Consider the following 21675-nt stretch of genomic DNA (forward strand, 5'->3'; position numbering starts at 1 on the left):
TGTGCTGCCTGATCTGTGGCGATTTGTGGGTGATGATGATGAAGGTGAATTGATGGGGGTGAGAGAGGGTGATGTGATGGAGGGCGATTGTGTGTTCAGTCAAAGAATATTGACCTGGGTGTTTTATGGCGCTTGATGGTGGGGTCGTATTGACCCAGTGAGTTAATGAGGGGGTTTGTTGACCTGCTAGCTGTTTCGTAGAATGCTTTAGCTAGGTCAACAAAACGTTGTTGAAGTCGTACTACATCCGCAGACGCGTGAAGGTCGTCTGTGGGGAATCGGGAGGGGAGGTGTAAGGCACGTTTGAGGGCCCTATTTTGTACCCTTTGGAGTTTGAGTACGTGCGTCTTGGCCGCATAGCCCCATACTGGGCACGCGTATTCCATTATGGGGCGTATGAGGGTGCAGTAGATGCGTACTCCTAGGTCTGCTGTGAGCCCACTACCAGTATTAAGGACCGGGTATAGTACGCTCAAGCGAGCGCTGGCTCGGCGGCGCAGGTCGTCGATGTGCGCCTGCCATGTCAGCCTCTTATCTAGGGTCACCCCTAGATACTTTGCGGTGTTTCGCCAAGGCAGTTCTTGGCCGTTTAATCTTAGATTTAAGGGTGGTCGCCTGCGTGGTCCTCGCGGTCCTAATCGGCGCGTAATCACAATTGCCTGGGTTTTCCCGCTGTTAATTGTGATTCGCCACCTTTTGGACCATTCCTCTGTGGCGTTGAGAACTCTTTGGAGGCGTCTTGTGACCAGATCCCTGTTTGGGTTGCGGGTGAAAAATGCTGTATCATCTGCATATTGTGCAGTGTGCACCAGGGGTGAGGTGGGTGTGTCTGCCGTGTACAGGCTGTACAGGACAGGCCCTAGCACCGATCCCTGGGGCACCCCTGCACGTATGCGTCTTTTTGTTGACAGGGAGTTGTCAACCCTGACGGAAAATGTCCTATTCGAGAGATAGCTTTTCAGTAGCTTTACTATCGTCCCGGGGAAGCCTTGTGTGTATAGTTTGTACAATAACCCATTGTGCCATACGGAATCGAAGGCCTTGGCTACATCAAGTAGCACTATCCCACAGTAGCTTCTGCGGTTGAAGGCCTCGGTGGCTGCTTCAACAACTCTCATGATCTGTTGGGGGGCGGAGTGTTTCTGCCTGAATCCAAACTGGAAATCAGGCAGAACTTGCTCTCTGGAGATGTGTTGCTCAATAGGTGTGATTAGGAGGCGCTCGTAGATTTTACTGAGAGTGGGCAGAAGACTAATCGGTCTGTAGTGCTGTGGGAATAATGGGTCCTTACCGGGTTTAGCTATCGCGACCACCTCCGCGTGTTTCCAGCACGCTGGAAACTCGCGGGATCGAGTAATCTCGTTGAAGACGTTCGCGATGTGTGTGATTGCCAGTGGCGGGAGGTTCTTAACTAACTGGTTTGTGAGCCGGTCGTGGCCTGGGGCCTTTTTGTTGGGCAGGGACCTAATGACTTTTGCCACGTCTTCTGGGGCGAAAAGTGGAGTGTGTTCATTCTCGTCGTCTTCAGCTGCAAGGAATACTGCAAGCTGCTGACGGACTATGATCTCGTGGTCCTCGTCCTGCGCCTCTGCTGGTTGAAACTGTTGTTCGAACGAGTCGGCGAGCGCGTTGGCCTTGTCGACAGGGCTGAAGACAAGGCTTCCACGCTCGCCGTGCAGAGGTGGCATACGCGCGCGTGTACGTGTGAATTGCTTGGTAGCTTGCCATAGGCTGTTGTCGTCTACTTTGAGGGCTGATAGGCGGGCAGACCATTGCTGGTTGCGGTGCTCATTGAGTGCTACTTTCAACTCTCTCTGTAGACGGTTGAGCAGCCTCCTAGTTGCCGGATTTCTTGTTATTTTCCATTCTTTTGCGACCCTGTTTTTGTGCCTAATTTGCGCAAGCAGGTGCTCCGGGAGTTGTATTTGAGGAGGAGGGCCTTCTCGCTGCCGGGGTGTGGCCTCCTCAGCAGCCTGCAGGATCGTGTTGGTGAGGTCTTTAAGCGCCTGTTCTGCAGTATCTGCAGTTGGAGGCGGGGCGCGAGCTATTTCAGAAGCGACATTTACCTGAAAGTGCTCCCAGTTCGTGTGCTTATACGACACCTGGTGTTGTGGGAGAGCTACCCTTTCTCCCACGTCGACCTCGATTATAACTGGGTTGTGATCGGAGGACATTCTATTTATTGTTCTCGCAGTCACAAAGCCTGTTATTCTCCTTGTGAGAGCTATGTCGAGGACGTCTGGCCGGCCTCCGTTTTTAGGGAAGTGTGTCGGCTCTTCTGGGCCCCAGACGTCGAACTGGTGGTCTCGCGAGAGTCGTTGCAGCTGACGACCGGCTCTGGTCGTGACTCTAGAATGCCAGTCTGCATGTTTTGCATTGAGGTCTCCTCCTATTAGGAGCTTGCCTCTGATTTGTGCAAGTGCGGGAATGTCGTCCTCATCTAAAGTTGGGGTCGGTTGGCGGTAAGCTGCAACGACTGTGAGGGGGCCTGTAACTGTGGCTATTTCCACAGCTACCGTTTCTAACGAGCGGGTAGCTGGGGGGAATATCTGGTGGTGGGGGATCCCTCTCTTTACGTATATGGCCACCCCGCCTCCTGCGGTTGGCCTGTCACGTCTGTAACTGTTATAGTTTGGGACTGCCGCTTTTACTCCCGGTTTTAGGTGTGTTTCGGACATCATGCAAACGTCGATGTTAAGCTCCTTCATGAGCTCTCGGAACTCCATGACTTGGTTGAAGATGCCGTCTGCGTTAAAGACGCACATTTTCAGACCTTGAATATGGGGGCGTCTATCCATGTTTGGCTGTTGTTGTTACTTGGGAAGTCGCTGAGGGATGCGACTGCTTAACTGCTGCTTGTAGGGCGGCGAGGATCTGCGCATTTTGCTGCTGAATTTCCCGCATCATCTGTGCGAGAAGATTCAGAGTTTGGGACATGACTCCCAGCACAGGATCGTCTGTGGCAGGCGAGGGGGCAGCTTCGCTCAGACTTTGGGTGACAGGATGTCTGCCATCGGTCTGACAGCCCGCGCCCTCCACCCGCCGCAAACTGGTCTTTGGGGCAGGGGTTAGGACTTCCCTAGGGCATTCTCCGTCGTTAGGGATCTGGTCAGGGGGAGGAGTGTCCTGGGTTGTTTCCGGGGAGCGACGGCCGCAAGATTCCGGTCCCACCGCGGCCGCCAGAGGGGCACTACTGCGCGCCTCAGTGTCGGCCGCGATGTTTGCGAACGTCGCGGCGGCCGTCACCTCCCGGGATTTGCTTCTGTAGGCCGGCCTATCTCGTCTTGTGATTTCAGGTCGGTTTGGGGGTTTAGCTTGTGGTTTGTTTGGAGGTGCATTCGTGCCACGGTAGCGTTGGGCGTAGTTCTTATGAACCCTGCATCCCAGGTAGCTGGCGGTGTGCCCTTCGCCGCATAGCGCACACTTTATTCTAGGGTCGTCTATTTTTATTTGACAGGTCCTGGAGTCATGTCCCTCCGCACACTTCCTGCAACGTACAGGCATGTCGCAGTGTGAGGCCACATGTCCCAGTCCCTGACACCTAAAACATTGTTGTGACCGATTTTTCTTTTTCAGTAGCTCGGTCGTTACAGGTATTTGCAGGACACTCCTCATAGGCTTTTTGTTTATCGGTGTGTCTGGCATTACGGCGAGGTATAGGGGCCACTTGGTGTTAGAACCAGGTGGTTTCATTTGTGTGACCGTCTTAACATCGAAATTTTGACGGATCAGGTCTTCTTTTATTGCTGTGGGCGACAGTTTGCGCGGTAGGTCGCGTATTACTATATTTAAGTTCCTGATCCGTTCAGTCGGGAAAGTATAGTGCGGTATTTTCTTATCACTCAGGAGTTGTTTTACCGCCATGTATTCGTCCATGGAGTGGAGGGTGAGCTTTATTTTGTCGCCCCCTGCCGGTTTGGCTTTGAATCTATCACCTACTGAGCTCTTCACTAGATCATAAAGCTCTTTGTAGTCCCTATCAAGTTCAGCGACGATTGGGGGGAGGTATGCTCGTTTCTGCGAGCCCACTGGTTGTTGGGGTGGCGCATCAATGGTCGCGGGTTCGTCGTCTATGGCGGAAAAACGGTTAGATGTTGGTGCCGCCTCCGTGGCCGGCGGGGGTGTGGGTTGGCGGATGGTTTTTCTGGCTAGTTGAAAGCCGTCACCTTCGCCGCTAGTAGCGGTTTCCCTGATCTCGTTTTCCTGCTCCTCCTGCCTGGACTCATCGATAACCAGAGGGTTATCTGATTCGGAATCGTGTTCCTTTTGTTTGTTCTCAGCTTCCGGAGATTGGCTGGAAGCTTTGAGTCGCTTTACGAGGTTTTTACGCCTGCCTCGGTTCTTTTTCTGGGTCCTGGAAAGTTTAACTTTAGGGGAAGGTGGGAGGGTGGATTTGAGGTTGGGGGTGGTTTTCCGGGTTGGTTTGGGTTGGGCTTTGGAGGAGGGTTTCGGAAGAATTTTTACTGGGAGACGATTCCCTTTTTCACGCCTGCGGGACGCAAGATAAGGGAGGAGGTTGTTCTGTGCGTTTTCTAGTAGTAATCTGTCAACATCTGAATTGGGGGAATTAGTGGCGCTGCTCATACTGACAATGAAGGACGTAGTGCTGGTTTGTTGTTTGACGGCGTTAGGCGCCCTATTGATCTCGTTGGGGGCGGAAGTGGAAGCAAAGTCGAGGGCTGCCTTGGGTATGCCAGACGCCGCCTTCGTTGCCGACACCGTTAGGTTTCCGGCGGCTGTGCTTGGCCCTAACAAACTGGCAGGCGCGGGACACTGGCCAGTGACCAGGCCCTGACCTGCAGAGTCCCTAACACTCGGGGGAGCAGAGCATGGCTCTGCGGCAGCAGAAGTACCCGAACCGCCCGGAAAAGCGGCCCGCGACATCGAGGAGACGACATCGACGCCGCCAGCAGCGAGCTGCTGGGACCCCGAATCGTCACCGCAGATTGAAACCGCACACGACAATTTGCTCATCGTGCAGCCTGACCGTGCTGCGCTTCGACGTGTGCACCCGTCAACGCTTTAATAAAAGCGAAGCCGAAGAAGCACCTGGATTGTCACCCGTGCAAGCGGGGGCCTATGGCTTTGCGTAACAGACGCAGCCGGGGTGGGGGTGCTTTATGGGCTCGGGTGCGGCGGCCGGTTGCGCGCGCGCCCCATTGGTCGGCGGCCGCAACAGGGCGAGCTGGTAAAGGTGCGGCGGCGGCTGGCGGCGGGTGCCACTGTGTGGGGAGACGCTGACTAGAGCGGAGCGCTTGCTACTGGTGTTGCTGCTGCCGTACGTTGGTTCGAGATGCCGCCCAAGACTAGCGGGAAGGCCGCCAAGAAGGCTGGCAAGGCGCAGAAGAACATTTCGAAGGGCGACAAGAAGAAGAAGCGCAAGAGGAAGGAGAGCTATGCCATCTACATCTACAAGGTGCTGAAGCAGGTGCACCCTGACACGGGCATCTCGTCGAAGGCGATGAGCATCATGAACAGCTTCGTGAACGACATTTTCGAGCGCATTGCGGCCGAGGCTTCTCGCCTGGCGCACTACAACAAGCGCTCGACCATCACGTCCCGCGAGATCCAGACCGCTGTGCGGCTGTTGCTGCCTGGCGAGCTGGCCAAGCACGCCGTGAGCGAGGGCACGAAGGCGGTGACCAAGTACACGAGCTCCAAGTAAGGAGGTGGCTCTGGAATGGAAGGAAGGATGGAGAAGGCTCCTCCGTTGCGAGAGCGGCAAAACGGCCCTTTTCAGGGCCACCAACTTGCCTTTTGCGGGAAGGGCGGAATTGTTGTTGTTGTTTTGTGGACGGCTGTGATGTGTGCGTTTTGATTGTGGGTGGGTGGGGGTCCGCGTCAAAGCGTTGTTGCGGGGTACGGCCACGAGGTTGGTCGCCGTGGCGTGGAATGGTGGCACGCCTCGTTGGCGTTGTGTGTCACCGTAACGACGGCCGTCTGCGGGTTTGGTTTGCACATCACACATGGCGAGGGTGAAATGTGCAATGTTTTGCCGCCCACTATTCCCTTTGCAGTATGCCGAGTTGACAATGGTGCGACGTAACTGCAGCGTGGAGGTGTGTGGAGTGACGTTGAAATGAACGTGCCATTAAGAGACGCATTGTTGTTTTGTATTGTACTGTACGTGTACGGCGACACGCACGATGATGTACCATTCGACTCTGATTTTTGATAGCCGTGTCTGACTGATTGCGTAGGACGCACGCACACCGATGTCGTCATTCGAGATGCACGCGTGTCCAGTGCAGTACAGTAAGCGCGACGCTAGACGACGACGACGGCGGCGGCGGCGGCGGCGGCGGCGGCGGCGGTCGTTTTTGGCGAATGTCTGTACACGTGTTTGTCTGTGTCCATCCGGTATGTATTTGTTTGTTTGACATAGTTTTGTGTAACTGTCGATCGGCGCGATAGACCGGCGTCACGCAACTGAACCGAAGTCTTTGGGCACACCCGTCATACTGTTGTACACCGTCGCGCTGAGAACGGTAACGAAAGGTTGACTTTGATCGGTCGAATGTCTGGGCAGAACGTGAGGAATGAGGCAAGAGTGCAGGAGGAAAGGACAGAGGGGGGGGGGGGGGGGCAAAAGAGAGAGGAAGGGAGAAACGCATTCGTAGAGCAACGGAACGTTCCCGTGTCGGAGGCGTATTGGAGCCGCACTGAAATGCGTTTAACGGCGGCGCGGCTGCAAGTGTCTGCCGTGGTGAACGTTACCTTACCTTTGACGGCTGCATTGGGCTTTGCCTTTGCTTGTGCTTTTTGCTTTCGCTTTCCCGGATGTACGTAACGTTTGTTGATATGGTTCTGAGGAAGAGTGTATGACAGTGCCGTGCCGTCCATGTTCGTGTGCCCTCCCATTGTTGTGTATGCTATTGTCTGTGTACTTGAATGATGTATGTAGGTGTTTAGTGGACATGTTTTACCAGTGGGGGGAAATGGATCGTCGATAGTTGGCGTCACTCTGTCACGGTCGAGATGACGCACCCTCCCTACAGAAAGGTGTCGAGAAAGTGTGTGTGTGTGTTTAGCGAATTGCGTCCGTGAATTGGCAGTGTTTGGAGGTGGGCGTGCCCTGCATGTGGCCCGGAAGGCTGTTCGTTTGGCGGTAGTGTTGTGTGGACAGGGGAGGGGCATGCGTAACGCTGCTGGCATGGCATTCGGGAGATGGGAGGGGGCAAACGAGGAGCGGCGGCCAGAGACGGGACGGGGAGGGGCGCGGTGTGGGTGGCTTGCGCCTGTGCTCGGCGTTGTGGTTTGTGCAAAAGAGGAGGAGAAAAACAATGAGGTGCCAGGGAGGGGAGCGTTGTTGTGTTGTGGTTGTCGTGGTGTAGCCGCAGACGCGGCTGTCAGTGAACGTGGCGAGACGGACGGATGCGCGGAGGGGCGGGGGCGGCGCATTTCGCCGGTGCCGTGCCATGCCTGAAAGCCGCGTGGTCGCTGTGTTGTTGGTGGCGTGGGGGCGAGGAGAGTACCGTACGGGTGTGCTTGTGCGCCGGAAATGGCACACTGCGCCTGCCCGTCTTGGAGGCTGATGGCTGTGGTGTGGAAATGGGGCGCGGTGATGGTGAAGCAGTTGAAGAACAGAAAAAGAAACCAAAAACGTAAGGGGGAGGCCATGGCGTGATGCGGCGGTGGTGGTGAGAGCGGGAAAAACAAAACAAAAAAAAACAACAAAAAAAAGAAGGGAAAACAACAAGAAACAAAAAAGAAAACAAAAAGTCTATCAAGATTAAAATGTAAATGGAAATGGACCCAGGTATAACCTCCCCGCACAAATAGCAGAGAGTCCGATGATAATAAAAATGTGCCAGAATGTTAACGTCCCTACAAAACAAACCCAACGATAAGTAACAGTGCAACAGACATAATGAAACCTGATACATTGTATGAGGGCAGCAGCGTTGACCTTTGGCCCTGTATTCAGAATAAAAAGAGCCAAAGATCGTTACCCCAATGAAAAAGAGACACACACACACACACACACAAAAAAAACAAAAAAAAAAAAGTGCATTTATATCTGCTCCTCAATTGTAGATACCCCTTACACAGCTGTGTGCAATGAATGAGTGCTGGCTGGTAATTAATTTGCACTCCTTGGAGGGAAATGCCATAGGAAGTAGTCTTTAAAAAGTGAATGTTTTTCTTTAAAAAAAAAAAAGTTACTTTAGAAAAAAAGTAATATTGGGGCATTTGTTGTTGAACAAAATAAGTACAATTAACATACGTTATCAGATTTGCGCAATGCAGCTTCACACTACCTTGTTATTGTAACACAATATACTGTACATCGTCCCGAACCGTGACCAGAGTCGCGAGACGAGCAGAGCACGCCGCCGACGCCCGCTCAGTACAACCGTCCACCCGCTACGACTGTCGACTGTCGACTGACGACTACTACCTCTCCCGACTCGCGCTACAATATATATAACAACTGTTCCTGGCGACTCGCTGCGTGCCACTACTGTCGTCTGGCGCGGTCCAAGCGCCGACTAGCAACGATAAATAACTCTCTGGTCAGACAGAGATGCTGTCATGCCTCGCCATCGCTCTGGTAATGAGTACATACGTGTTGCAGCGTGCGTACCACCGGAACACGCAGTGGCGGAGCCAAAGACTGTGTTGTCGAGGTCGAGTGCGTGCGGGAAGAGAGGCAGCGTCGGCACGGAGATGCAAGCGAGCGAGACGCACGGGGGCTGCGGCGTGGCGCGTTTGCGGTTGGCGCCTTTGGTGGCAACGGCCGGGACAAGCAGCGGTGTATGGTGTGGTGCGGGGCGGACAGGGGCGGCGGTGGACGGGGAGGAGGAGGCGGCGCGACGACGGCATGGGGGCGAAAACGGGACGGGGGACGGCGGATGTTGAGAGGCGTCACGCGCGGACAGGACACAGACACAGAGACACACAGATTGGAAAGGGAGGGTGCGCGGTAGTAGTTGGGAATGTGCGTGCGTACCGTGCGGGATGGGAGTGGGCGAGGAACACGGTCGTGGCCCCTGTTTTGGGTGCGTGTGATGACGTCGGTGTGTTGTGGGAAGGGAAGGTGCTGTGGCGGCGGCGCGTAATGGGCGTAGGCCGAAAAGAGAAAGGAACGTGGGCAGTGTGTTGTTGGCAAGCGTCGGTTCGACCGCGACGTTGATGGGCAGGGCAGGGCAGGGCAAGGTTAATGGTGGTAGGAGTAGGCGTGTGGGCGCAAAAAATCTGCCGCTGCAGGCGGTGCCGTAACCGCCATGGCGGGAAGGAGAGAGGGCCAAAGAAAGAAAGAAAGAAAGAAAGAAAGAAAGAAAGAAAGAAAGAAGAAAAAAAAAAAGGAGGAGGGGGGGGGCGGGCGAAAGTGGAGAGGCGGTGGTGTGAGAAGGGCGGGGGCGGAAGGAAGGCAGGAAGGACAAGAGGCGAGGCGACGGCTGGCTTTGTGTATCGGTCGGTCTCTGGCTATGCTTCGTTTTCTGCAGCAGGGTCGGTGCGCGGCGTGGCTCGCGGCAGTGGGAACGCCTGGCGGCTGGACGGCCAGCAATGCGGTTGGATGGGCGGCCACAGCACCGCACCTGTGCCCGAGGAGGAGACGCTGGCGGCGGGCCCTGAGGTGAGGCCGGCTCGGCTGGGGCTGGGGCTGTGGATGTGTAGGTGTGCGCCGCTGCTGCAACAACGAGTAAAACGCGAGAAGAAGGGATGGCGGTAGAGAGAGAAAAAAAAAAAAAAGGGTCGTGTTGTGTTGATGCGCAGGCAGACGCGTACAGAGAGACGAGCCCGGTCTGCAGCAGGGTGTGGCCGTGCCGAGTGCAGAGCAGCGGCGGCGGCGGCGGCTCGGTTCGGTTCGGCCCGGCCCGGCGGGCCGCGCTGTTGTCGCGGACGTGAGCGCCCCCTGGCGGGTGGCCGGAGGCGGCGCGGCGTGTTGGACGTGTGGCTGGTGGCAGTGCACAATTTGCGAGTGGCTGGCGGTGTGGTGTGGCGGTTGGCGCGTCGGGCGGCGGAGAGAGAGAGAGGAGAGGTATGTGTTGCGGGCGCCCTTTGCTGCGCTGCGTCGTTGCGTGTGCCGTACAGGGCGGGCGCTTGTCGACTGTGTGGGCGGTGTGGTGAATTGGCGGCGTTGTGCCGCGTGTGCCCGGCCGAAGGCGTCGGGAAAAACAGAAGGAAAGGAGAGAGTGTGAGTGGGTCCGGTGTGCGTAGGCCCGTGATGTCGCGTCACGCCGTGTCATGTTTGTGAAACGGCTGCCGGGAGGTGTGGTAGCGAGCCGGTCGGTGTCAGTGCGAAGGGGAATGTGCGTGCGTTTGGCGGTTTCGGTGTGCTTTTTGCGGCGTGAGAGTGGGAATTAGTGGGGCCGGCTGTTGTGTTGGTTCCTTGTGTCTTGTGTCGTGTAGCTTGATGGCAACGTGGAAGGACGCCGGTTTCGTTTCGAGCCTTGCGTGTGGTTGTCGACGTTGACTGGTTGGCGTGTGCCGATGCACGTGCATGTGTGGGTCGCGAGTGCGTTTTTGGCTGGCTGTGTGTGTGTTGGGGGGGAAGGGGGAGGCGGTGGTGAAAGTGCAGTCGTTGCCACGGGCGTCGTCGGGTGGGGCTGGGGCTGTGCGTCGTGGTGGCGGAAAGGTGGTAGGTTGCGGGAAGCGAGCCCGTCGTTGACGGTGTCGCGTGAGTTGTGAATCGAGTGGGGCGCGGGGCGCGGGACAGGAGCAGCGTGCCGCTGCGTCGTGGTCGCCAGCAGAGGCTGTGCCTGTGCGTGTGCTTGTTCGTTTTGTGGGCGGCGGTTCGTGCGAGGCGTTTTTTGTTTTGATTTGTGTTGCCCTAGTTGTTAGTTTATTTTGTTTGTTTTTTGGTTTTTGTTTGTTATTTTGAGACGACGACTGGTTGGTGGCGTGCGCCTCCCGTGTCGTTTGTGTGTGTGTGTGTTTTTTTTTTTTTGTGTGTTTTTTTTGCACTGGGCCCTGGGGGTGGGTGGGTGCGTGTCGATTGCCGGCTGGCGAAAGGTGCGCCATCGGCGGGGTGGGTCGCCGGCACAAGTAGAGGCGGCGGCGGCGGCGGCGGCGGCGTTGTTGTTGTTGTTGTTGTTGTGTGGTGTTTGTTTTGTTCGGCTGTGTCGGCGAGCTGTGTTGCGGTGCGTGTGAATGGTGGTGCAAAAGTGCTGGCGTTGGGGGTGCGACTGCGACGGCGGCGAGCCGCGGGCGCGCATGATAGTGATGTTGTGAACAGCGGCTGTGTACGGTAGTGGTGTAGTTGTAGCACGACGTGCATCCGGGCCGGCGCGGAAAGCGCAGTTGCGGGCGGTTGCCCTTCGGTGCCAGCCATGTCGCGTGAGCGGCGGGTTGCTCTGGTGTCGACACGTGGTGCTCTGGGTTGTTGTGTGGTGCCCTTTGGCCGGTGGGGGTGGTTCGCGTGTGTCTCGTTCGCGCTCGGTATCTGGTCGTGGTCGTGCTGCTCCCCGTCTGTCGGCGGTTTTTCGACGTCGTCTGTACGTTTTGTTTGTTTGTTTGTTTGCGGCGTGCCTGCCGACGTCGTCCCGTCGCGACCTTTCAACCGAAAGTGTGGCGCCCGAAGGTGAACGAACGTAGCCTGACCTCGGCGCTTTACGCTGAGCTGAGGTGAGCTGAGCGAACCGAACCGAACCTAACCTGTGGTGAGGTGAGCTCAGCCTGAGCCCCTAACGTCTATGTAAGGTAAGCTGTCCGGCTCACGCCTCACGTTTTTGAACGCTTTTTAACCTACGTTTGACGCTTCTTAACCTAGCACTGACCCCTTAACCTAACCTAACGTGTAACCTAACCTAACCTAACCTAACCTAACCTAACCTAACCTAAGCTCTGACGCCTGACGTGTTTGAATGCTTAACCTAAGTTTGACGCTTAACCTAACCCAAGTCCCCTTAACGTAACCCACGTCCACCTAGCCTAACCTAACCTAACCTAGACGTGTAAACGTAATGTGTAACGCGTAACGTGTAAGGTCGGCTGTCGTGTGTGCTGACGGCAGATTGGGTTGGTCTGTAGATTCGGATTGCGGTTTGCCTCGGTCGAGGGGTTGGGTCGGAAGCGGCGAGGGGCGGCGGCGCCTGTTGCGCAGGCGGCGTCCGTTTGCGGCGGGCAATTGTTGAGAAACGGCTGTGAATGTTGGCGGGCGAGAGGAGGAGGACGGCGCGCGATGTGGCCCGACGGCTGCGGGCCGATCGGGAAACGGCGGGAGGGCGACGGAAGGCGATGGGGCGGCGGAGGCGCGTTTGCACGGCCGTCATCGCCGCACGCCTCGGCTTGTGTGGCTGTGGCGCCGGCCGCGCTGGCCGGGCTGCCGCGGCGACGGTGTGGGAGTTTTGCCGAAGGTTTGGCCATTGTGGCGGGTCGTCGGCTGGGGCTGTGGGGGCGGCATTTGGGCGGGGGCGGCGATTCTCGGCGGGCCGACCCAGGCTGTAGCGCGCGGTAGCTGCAGTTTGGCCGTGGTTTGCGGCGCTGCCGTGGCGACTGGTTGGCGACTGTGGTGTGGCTGTGTGTAGCCCCATCCTCGGTTTGAAAGGCGCGGGCGGTTGTGGCGCAGGTTTGGGGCTGCTCCGCACAGGCTGTCGGACGTTGGGCGGTAGCAAGCGCTCCGTCCACTTTTCTTATGGCTAAGTTTTACAGCTATTTTATTGCAGGATTTACTTGTTAGCATTGCCTGCTTCTTCTGGGGAACATGTGTGAAAATTTGGTCATCTTTATTGAGCAGTGTCTTGTGTGTTTGTGGGACGGGAGTGTGACTTTCTTGTTTTTGCGGAGTTTTTTATTTTTACTTTTTGGAGCTTTTTTACTGCGGAGCCCGTTTTTTCAGGCTGAGAGAGGTCATGTTTTAGGCTTCTTGCTTCATCAGCGGTCAAGTAATGCTATCGGTCTTCTGTATTTGTCCCTCGCCGGTTGTGGTTCCGTCAATTGTCTAATGAGTGGGTTATCTGCGTCGTGTGCACGGTCGTAGAATCTTCGTGCTTGGTCCTTATGTCTCTGTAGTACTTCTTTTTCGTCCGCGGCGTCTTGTAGTAATCGATGTGGAAACTGCGAATGAACATGAAAAACTCGTCGTAGGATTTTGTTTTGTAGTGACTGTAGTCTCTGAATGTGGGTCTTTGCCGCACATCCCCATACTTCACTGGCATAATCCATTACCGGTCTGATGTACATCCTGAAAATCAGGAGGCCGTTTTCAATGGATAAGTCGGAAGTCTCATTGATGAGTGGATACAATGCGCCGAGTCGTTGGTTGATTTTTGCTCTGACGTCGTCAATTTGTAGTTTCCATGTTAGTCGTTTGTCGAGAATGACGCCGAGATACCGCGCTGATGTGTCCCACGGCAGCTGCGTGTTGTAAAGTCGGAGGTGACGAGCTGGCATTGTCTTCTTCCTAGTGAAAATCACCGCCTGTGTCTTCGTCGGGTTGAATGTTATCCGCCATTTTGCTGCCCATTGTTCAAGTGAATTCAGTGCGCTCTGCAACCGCGGCACCAAAACTTCTCTCCAGCGGCTGCGTGTGTAGATTACAGTGTCATCGGCGTAGATTGCTTTTTCTACTCGTGGTTGCGTCGGTATGTCGGTCGTGAATAGTGAGTAGAGGATCGGCCCAAGGACCGATCCTTGGGGTACCCCGGCGTTGATTTGTCGTGGCGTCGATAGTGCGTCATCCATCCTGACAGCGAAAGTACGTCCTTGCAGGTATGAGGCGAGTAGGCGAATGAATGGTTTCGGAAAGTGCAGGTGATGAAGTTTCCAGATGAGTCCTTTATGCCATACTGTGTCGAACGCTTTGGTCACATCAAGGAGGACTGCACCACAAAATTCTTTTCGATTGAATGCTTCAATGATGTAATGTACTACTCGGAGAATTTGTTGTGTTGTGCTGTGGCCACTGCGAAATCCAAATTGTTCTTGCGGTAAAGCTTCTGTTCTGGTGATGACGTTCTGTAGTCGTGCAAGAAATATGCGTTCGAACAGTTTACTGATGTGTGGTAACAGGCTGATTGGTCGATAGTTCTGCGGATGACGTCTGTCTTTTCCAGGTTTAGGTACGGCGACTACTATTGAATGTTTCCACTGTGATGGATATGTAGATGAGGTGAAAATCCAGTTGAAGATGGCTGCAAGTCGTACGATCGCTGTCCACGGGAGTTGTTTGAGTACACGACCTTATATGTCGTCAACGCCGGGGGCCTTGTTCGGCGGTAGCATCCGTATGGCAGCCTGAACTTCTCTTGCGGTGGTAGGTGTTATTTCGTTTTCCTCTTCGTCTTCGTCGTCATCATACGTGCGGAGTAGTTCGTCAGCCTCTCTTTCAATTCGTTCGACTCTCTGTTGGTCAACTCTGTCATTTTGCGGTTGAAAGTTCTGTTCAAAAGTGTCAGCGAGCATGTTGGCCTTGTCTTCCGGTCTGTATGCGGTCCTGTCTTGTGTCTGGAGCGGCGGTATTGTGGTCCTGCGATTTGTGAAGAATTTTATCATGTGCCAATGCATAGGATCGGGTGTGAAGGCGCGTAGTTTAGCTGCTCACTGCTGGTTTCTGTAGTCGATGAGTGCTGCCTTAATTTCGCGTCGTAACTGGTTAATTTGTCTCTTGAGCTGCGGATTTCGTGTTAGTCGCCATTCTCTGCATAGTCTGTTGCGCCGTCGTATTGAATCGAGAATGTGTTGCGGCAGTCCTGGTGTCGGTAAATGCGGCGGCTTAGGTGGCGGTGTCGAAAGATTCAATGCTTCTGTGATGGTGTCGGTGAATGCAGTGATCGATTGTTCAGTGATGTCGTCTTCGTCTTGAATTACATCTATTGAAAATGTGACATGTTCACGGAATGAGTCCCAGTTCGTGCGTCGTAGATTTAGGCGGCCTGGGTGCTGTACAGGTGTGACGTGAAGGGTGAAAATGACGGGTAGATGATTTGAGTTTAGTGCATGCACTACTTCTGCGGACATGAAATGTGGAATGCCTTTAGTGATGGAGATGTCAATTATGTCAGGTCGGCCGCGTGATGGAAAACACGTCGGCTCGTCGGGGCCACAAACGTACGCATTGGCTTCTTCCGTTGCCTGCAATAGGAGGCGGCCACTCATATTTGTTACGAGAGAATTCCAGGCGGCATGTTTTGAATTCAGATCGCCGGCGATAAAAAGTCGGCCTGGCGTCCGTAACAATTCTCTTGCGTCATCAATGTCAAGAATGTGACGTGGACTGCGATAGACGGAGATGAATGTGATTGGCCCGTTTTGAGTCTCTACAATGATAGCTGTCGTTTCGATGTGGCGCGTGATTGGTGGAGGCGCTTCATGATGACTAATTGAACGGCGAATGAAAATAGCGGTGCCGCCGCCGTGCGTCAATCTGTCCGTCCTATAACACTTATAATTTGGAATGTTAGATCGAATCCCTGGCTTCAGAAAAGTCTCGTTCACTAGACAAATGTCTATGTTGTAGTCCGTAATAAACTGTCGCAGCTCAAGCACGTCATTAGTCAGATTGTCCGCATTGTACGTCATTATACGTAGATTATCGAGTCGTGGCAGCCTAGGCATGCTGCATGGTCACGTCTTTAGTTACTATTTGCGTTCTGCTGAGCGTCGCCTCAATGGTGACGGCGATGGTTTGTGGCAGCTGCACAAGCGCTCTACTCACCTCTGCAAGGGTAGATGCGATTTGCGCAAGTAGTACCTGCAGATCAGGCTGTTCCGTCCTCGGTGGTGGTGACGGCTGTCTGCGTGCGTTTGCCGGCTGTGGTCCATAACTTGGCGGCACAGTTTGGCGCTGTGACGCCGGGATTGAAGTTGACGCGCGCGGCTGGAGGCCCTGTTTTAGAACTTCCGCTGCCGTGAGCTCTGTGCGCAGCCTGTTGGCGCGGTGCTGCATCGGCGTGGGCCAGCTGCTCTGGTCCACGGTCGGCGGTGGCGGCGGCGGTCGCTGCCGGCGCGTAGATGGCTTCAGCGGTGGTAGTCCTCTAAATCGTCGACTTGCCTCCTTGTGCTTGGGGCACGTTCGATAATTAGCGGGATGAGCCCCGCCACAGAGCCCACACGTCGGCGCCTCTTCTCGTGACCGCGTACATTCACGGCTGTCATGTCCCGCGCCGCATTTTACGCACACTGGTGGCATGGTGCAATAGCGGGCAACATGATTGAATCCTTGGCATCTGTAACATTGTATATGTCCGCGTGGTCTTCTCAGTCGTTCAACTTTCACTGAAAGATCGTAGATACGAGTGAGTTGAAAGATGCCGCGATGTTCGGTCGTATCCGGTAGTATCACAACACGGTGCCCAGTGAGTTGATTAGTTCCCGGCATCTTGTGATTCTCGATCACTGTAGCAACATATCCCAACTCTTCTAACTCTTCTTTAAGTTCTGCGTGTGTCACAGTCATCGGTATTCCCTTTATCAGCGTCTTTATCGTTGGTGGCCGGACCGCTGGCGTCGTGTACATGGGAATCCCTTCTTCCCCAAGTTTTCCCACGACGTTAACATAGTCTTCAGTTGTGTTTAATAGCAGTTTCAACGTCTCTCCGCCCGTCTGTCGCACTGTAAATGTCGCCTTACAGTTCGTCTTGAGCCACGTGTGCAGCTTCTTGTAAGATTCCTTGTACCGCAGAGTTATCGGCGGAATCCTCTTGGGTCCTACAGGTGGTACTGGTGGAGCATCTGCTTCCATGTCATGGTCATTTTCGGGATCTGCAGGCGTGTTTTGCCGCCGCTGTTGTTCATCTCTCTGTCGCTGTTTCTCCACTAAATCATCATTTGCGGCGTCTAGTGACACTCCCGTCCCTCTTAGGGGCTCATACCGGTTAGTTACATCAAGTTCTCTGGCCACTATGAGCTGTTGATGCCGCGCCTGCTTCTTCCGTGGCGGAATCTGGAAGTCCGCTGCGGCTGTGCTGCCGTGGTCTTCGCGGCCGTCTGTAGAATGGCTACGGTCCCCTCGTCGGTGGTTTTTCGCTTCTCTCGAGGCTGTAGGAGTCTCGGCAGGTTCGTCGTCCTCAGGTAGGTCCGGAGTAAAATCCATATCATGGTCCATATTCATCTCCGACGCGAGGGTACTAATACTTCCCCTCGCGCCGGGTCGGGTCATCGTAGACGTGCCGGCTGATGGCGGGGCGGTCGACGGAGCAAGCCCCGTCAAACCGCGGCCGGCCGGCACAGGTGTTCCTGGTGCATGAGCACCAGACTCACGAGCACGCAATCGCACATCCTCCCCTTCCGACATCACGATTTCGAGTGGTGGTAGCAAGCGCGGGAGGCGCGGCGCGGCGGCGCGCAGAGTGGCGGCCGCTCTCTCGGCCGTCCGCGCCCGCCCGCGACACTGGCTGGGCCCTTGTGATTCTCTGCTCTGCTGTGCTGTGCTTGCGTGCCTGCCGTCCCGCTCGCTCTCGCTCTCGCTCTCGCTGTGTGTTACGCGCGTCGTCGAAATGGCAGATCAGGCGGCTACGAACGAGACTGCTGCGGCACCCGCCGCCACCGGCACTACGAAGAAGGCCAAGTCTGCGTCGTCTGCGAAGAAGCCGCGCGCCAAGCCTGCGCACCCGCGCACCTCTGAGATGGTGACGGCGGCCATCAAGAGTCTGAAGGAGCGCGGCGGGTCGTCGCTGCAGGCGATCAAGAAGTACATTGCCGCGCACTACAAGCTGGACGCGGAGAAGCTGGCGCCGTTTATCAAGAAGTACCTCAAGTCGGCCGTCGTGGCGGGCGAGCTGGTGCAGACGAAGGGGAAGGGCGCGTCCGGCTCGTTCAAGCTTGCCGGCGCCGGCGGCGGGGGGGCGGCCGAGGGCGGCAAGGCTCGTGCTGGCGGTGCCAAGAAGAAGCGCGCCGCTCCGGCCAGCAAGGAGAAGAAGGGCGCCCGTGCGGCCGGCGCAAAGAAGGCTGGTGGCGTGAAGGCGGCGACCGGTCGGAAGGCGGGCGCCGCCAAGAAGGCGTCTGCGGCGTCGGCCGCTCCCGCGGGTGCGAAGAAGGCGGCTGCGGCCAAGCCGGCCAAGGCCAAGTCGCCGTCGAAGGCGAAGAAGGCCGCCAAGGTTCCGACGAAGAAGCCGAAGGCGCCGCGCCCGAAGAAGGCGACGACGCCGTCTAAGGCGAAGGCTTCGCCCAAGAAGAAGAAGTAGAGTAGAGGAGAAAGAGATGGGAAAGGAAGGGTTTGGCGCTTGGCTCCGTCGTCCCCACCCCCCGTCGTCGTCTAGTGGCGCGCAAGAGACGCGCGGCCCAAAACGGCCCTTCTCAGGGCCATCAAAGCACGTCGGGGAAGGTTTTGATTGTCGTGTTGCGTTTGGTGTGGGTGTCTGTCTGTATGCCCGTGGGGATGCTGTTTGCGTGCCGTGGTGGTTGGATTGCGGGGGTCGGTGGCGGGTGTGGGCGGCGGTAGCGGTAGCGGTAGCGGTGGTGTTGTTGTCGTGGTTGAGTGTCGCCGTGCTTTTTGGCGGCGGCCGACGGTTGGTTTTCTGTCACGTTGTTTTTGAATACGTTGGTTGGCTTGCCTGCGTTCAGTTCTTCTCGGATGTCTTGTCTCGTCGTGTCCGGTCTTTGTTTGTTTCTTTGTGTGTGTTATGTTTTGCAACGGGGGGCACGTTGAGATGTGGAAGGAGTCGGCGGGGATTTCGGTGGCGTGTAGAGCGCGCGTGCCTGGCCGTTGGCCGTCGGTGCGGGTTTTGTTTTCGAAACGAAAGCGGCGGCCGGCCAGCCACCCGTGCGGTGTGACGTCGGCCGTTGGGTATTGTGCGCCTTGAGCGGCCGGGGAGGGATGATGTGCGATTGTTGCGCGCTGCTAGCAGGCAGGCAGAGTGAGCGGGTGTGGCGGACGGACGGGAAGTGGTGGTTTGTTTTTTGTTTGTTTGTGTGGTTGTGGGGCGAGAGGCAGGCGACCGACAAAGTTTGCTCGCGACGGAGAGATGTTAGTGGCCCTGAAAAGGGCCGTTTTTGTTTGTGCGGTGCGGTGCCGCGGCGCGGTTTAGGCGCGCTCGCCGCGGATGCGGCGCGCGAGCTGGATGTCCTTGGGCATGATGGTGACGCGCTTGGCGTGGATTGCGCACAGGTTGGTGTCTTCGAAGAGGCCGACGAGGTAGGCCTCGCTGGCCTCCTGCAGGGCCATGACTGCGGAGCTCTGGAAGCGCAGGTCGGTCTTGAAGTCCTGGGCGATCTCGCGCACTAGGCGCTGGAATGGCAGCTTGCGGATGAGCAGCTCTGTGCTCTTCTGGTAGCGCCTGATTTCTCGCAGGGCGACGGTGCCCGGCCTGTAGCGGTGGGGCTTCTTGACGCCTCCGGTGGCGGGCGCGCTCTTCCTCGCCGCCTTGGTGGCGAGCTGTTTGCGCGGCGCCTTTCCGCCGGTGGACTTGCGGGCCGTTTGCTTTGTGCGGGCCATGGCGGTAGCGGTAGCGGAGCGGCGTGCGTGGAGGTTAGGTGCGGCGCGGCGTCCGGTGCTGCCGAACCGAACCTGCACAATGGACTGAGGAAGATATCCTCGACTGAGGGCGAAGTACTAGCGCAACAAGGCGCTTCACCTTCTGGCATGACGGTTTGGCTATCGAAATTTCATGGCGTTGTTGTTCTGCTTGATTCTTTGTGCAATATCTTTTTTTTTTTTTTTTTTTTTTTTTTTTTTTTTTTTTTTTTTTTAATTAAAAGAAAGAGGAAAGGATAGTAAGAGAGACAGTGAGAGAAAAGGAAAACGAACGGCCCAATTGACTGGCCGGGAATTACGATTAGTTACAGAAGAAAGGACAGAAGGAGGAATAGTGAGAGTGAGTGAAAGCGAACGGCCATTATCCTGGCCTCTTCTGCTTCGTAGCGGCGACGTGATGGCGGCGGCAGGCATTCTTGGCATGGCGAATTGGGGGGAGGGGGAAAGAGAAAGAAGTCAGAGGGTGACAGTTGAAGAAGTGGAAAAAAGAAGGGCCTATCATGATTAGGCCAACATTGGGGGATTGGGGGTAGTGTGGGGGGAAGGGGGAGGCGTGTTGGGGGAGCGAATGACATGGCATGTGGGGGGGAATAATCTATGACGTGAGGGAGGTAGTCGGCATGAGATGAGGGGCCTGGTGCAGGCGAGGTCACGGGGGGCGAAATAAAAGGTCGGGCCATCGAGTGGTGGCTAGTCGGTGAACACGGGTGCCCAGGGAAAGGATTAAGGGATTAGGAGAGTGACGAGTTTTGTGGTAAAAGGAGTGGGCGGCGGAGAGGATGCGGGTACGAAGGAGCGGCACTTCAGCCAGGAGGTGGAGCTCGTGGGTTGGGAAGTCGAAGGGGAGGCGGAGGGCACGCCGGAGAGCCCGGTTCTGGACGGTTTGGAGTCGGCGGAGGTGGGTGGGGGCAGCATTGCCCCACACCACCACCGCGTATTCAAGGATGGGGCGAACAAGGGAGGTGTACAGTCTAACAGCAAGGTGCGTGGGGAGGGAAGAGGTTGGGTTGATGAGAGGGTAGAGCAGGCATAGCCGCCCCATTGCCTTACGACGCACCTCGTCGATGTGGGGGCGCCAGGTTAGGCGTTGGTCCAGGGTAACACCCAAGTACTTTGCAGTACGAGTCCAGGGGACTGGGGTACCAAGGACCGCCACCTGAGGGAGCCGAACGGGAATACGGCGTCGGCAGATGATAAGGGCTTGGGTCTTGGAGGGATTAAATGCCAGACGCCAGGTCCTAGCCCAGTCGGTTAGGGAATCTGTAGCCCCCTGGAGCCGCTGTTGAAGAACTGCCGCACTCCGAGAACGAGAGAAGAGTGCAGTGTCATCTGCGTAGAGAGCTAAATGTACCCTCGGCGCAGAGGGCAGATCAGCTGTGAAGAGGGAGTAGAGTAGCGGCCCAAGTACGCTGCCCTGTGGTACTCCTGCCCTGATGCGTCGTCGCGTGGATTTCCCGTCAGGGATCCTAACATGGAAGGTGCGACCTTCCAGGTATGTGGCTATTAGCCATACATGGGACACTGGGAAGCCAAGGGAGAATAATTTGTAGAGCAGCCCTTCGTGCCAGACCGAGTCAAACGCCCTGGACACGTCGAGGAGTATGGCCCCGAAGTACTCCCTACGTTCAATGGCGTCCAGTGCCTCTTCTACTAGGCGCAGGAGTTGGTGAGTGGTGGCGTGGCCCTGCCTGAAGCCAAACTGCTCATCAGGGAGGACTCGTTCTCGGGCAATGTGGATGAGCAGTCGTTTAAGGTACAGCCTCTCGAACACCTTGGAGATGGCGGGCAAGAGGCTGATGGGGCGGTAGCTGGCAGGGGAACGAAGATCCTTCCCAGCCTTGGGTATGGCGACCACTTCAGCGTGTTTCCAGGCAGAGGGATATTGCCTGGTTGTGAGGATGTTGTTGAATGTGGCCGTCAGGATGGGAATAGAAGCAGGGGGTAATTGCTTGAGGAGGGCATTCGTCAGCTTATCGGGGCCGCCAGCTTTCTTGGATTTGAGGTACCGCAATTGCAGTGCAACCTCCTCTTCGTTAATGGGGGTGATTTCATCCTCAGGGTCCTGGACGGCAAGGAATTGAGGGAGGCGTGCCGTGACCAGGCGAATATGGTCGGGGTCAATGGGGTCATTGACCGGGGTGAAGTTGCGCGCGAAGACATCAGCCAAGGCGTTAGCCTTGGCGTCTGGTTCGGACACAAAGTCATTGCCGACCTGTAGGGGGGGGATCCGTTGCCCTCGTCTCAAAAGGCTTTTTGTGAGCCGCCAAGCAGACGGGTCACGCAGGTCAATGGCAGAGATTTTGTTCTCCCAAGCCTGA

At 56.1% G+C, this 21675-nt stretch overlaps 1 protein-coding gene across 1 annotated transcript; it reads right to left on the bottom strand.

Annotated features, from left to right (window-relative positions):
• Positions 1–15493: 15493 nt before the first annotated feature.
• Positions 15494–17179, bottom strand: LOC124545557. The gene has a single exon (XM_047124504.1). The coding sequence runs from the start codon at positions 17177–17179 to the stop codon at positions 15494–15496; it is 1686 nt and encodes a 561-aa protein (XP_046980460.1).
• Between the last annotated feature and the right edge of the window lie 4496 nt (positions 17180–21675).

Source organism: Schistocerca americana, chromosome 8 (genome assembly GCF_021461395.2).
Source record: "Schistocerca americana isolate TAMUIC-IGC-003095 chromosome 8, iqSchAmer2.1, whole genome shotgun sequence".
Lineage (NCBI taxonomy): Eukaryota > Metazoa > Arthropoda > Insecta > Orthoptera > Acrididae > Schistocerca > Schistocerca americana.

Coding starts and splice junctions, on each gene's coding strand:
- LOC124545557 (XM_047124504.1), bottom strand. CDS start 17,179: ATGTCGGAAGGGGAGGATGTGCGATTGCGTGCTCGTGAGTCTGGTGCT.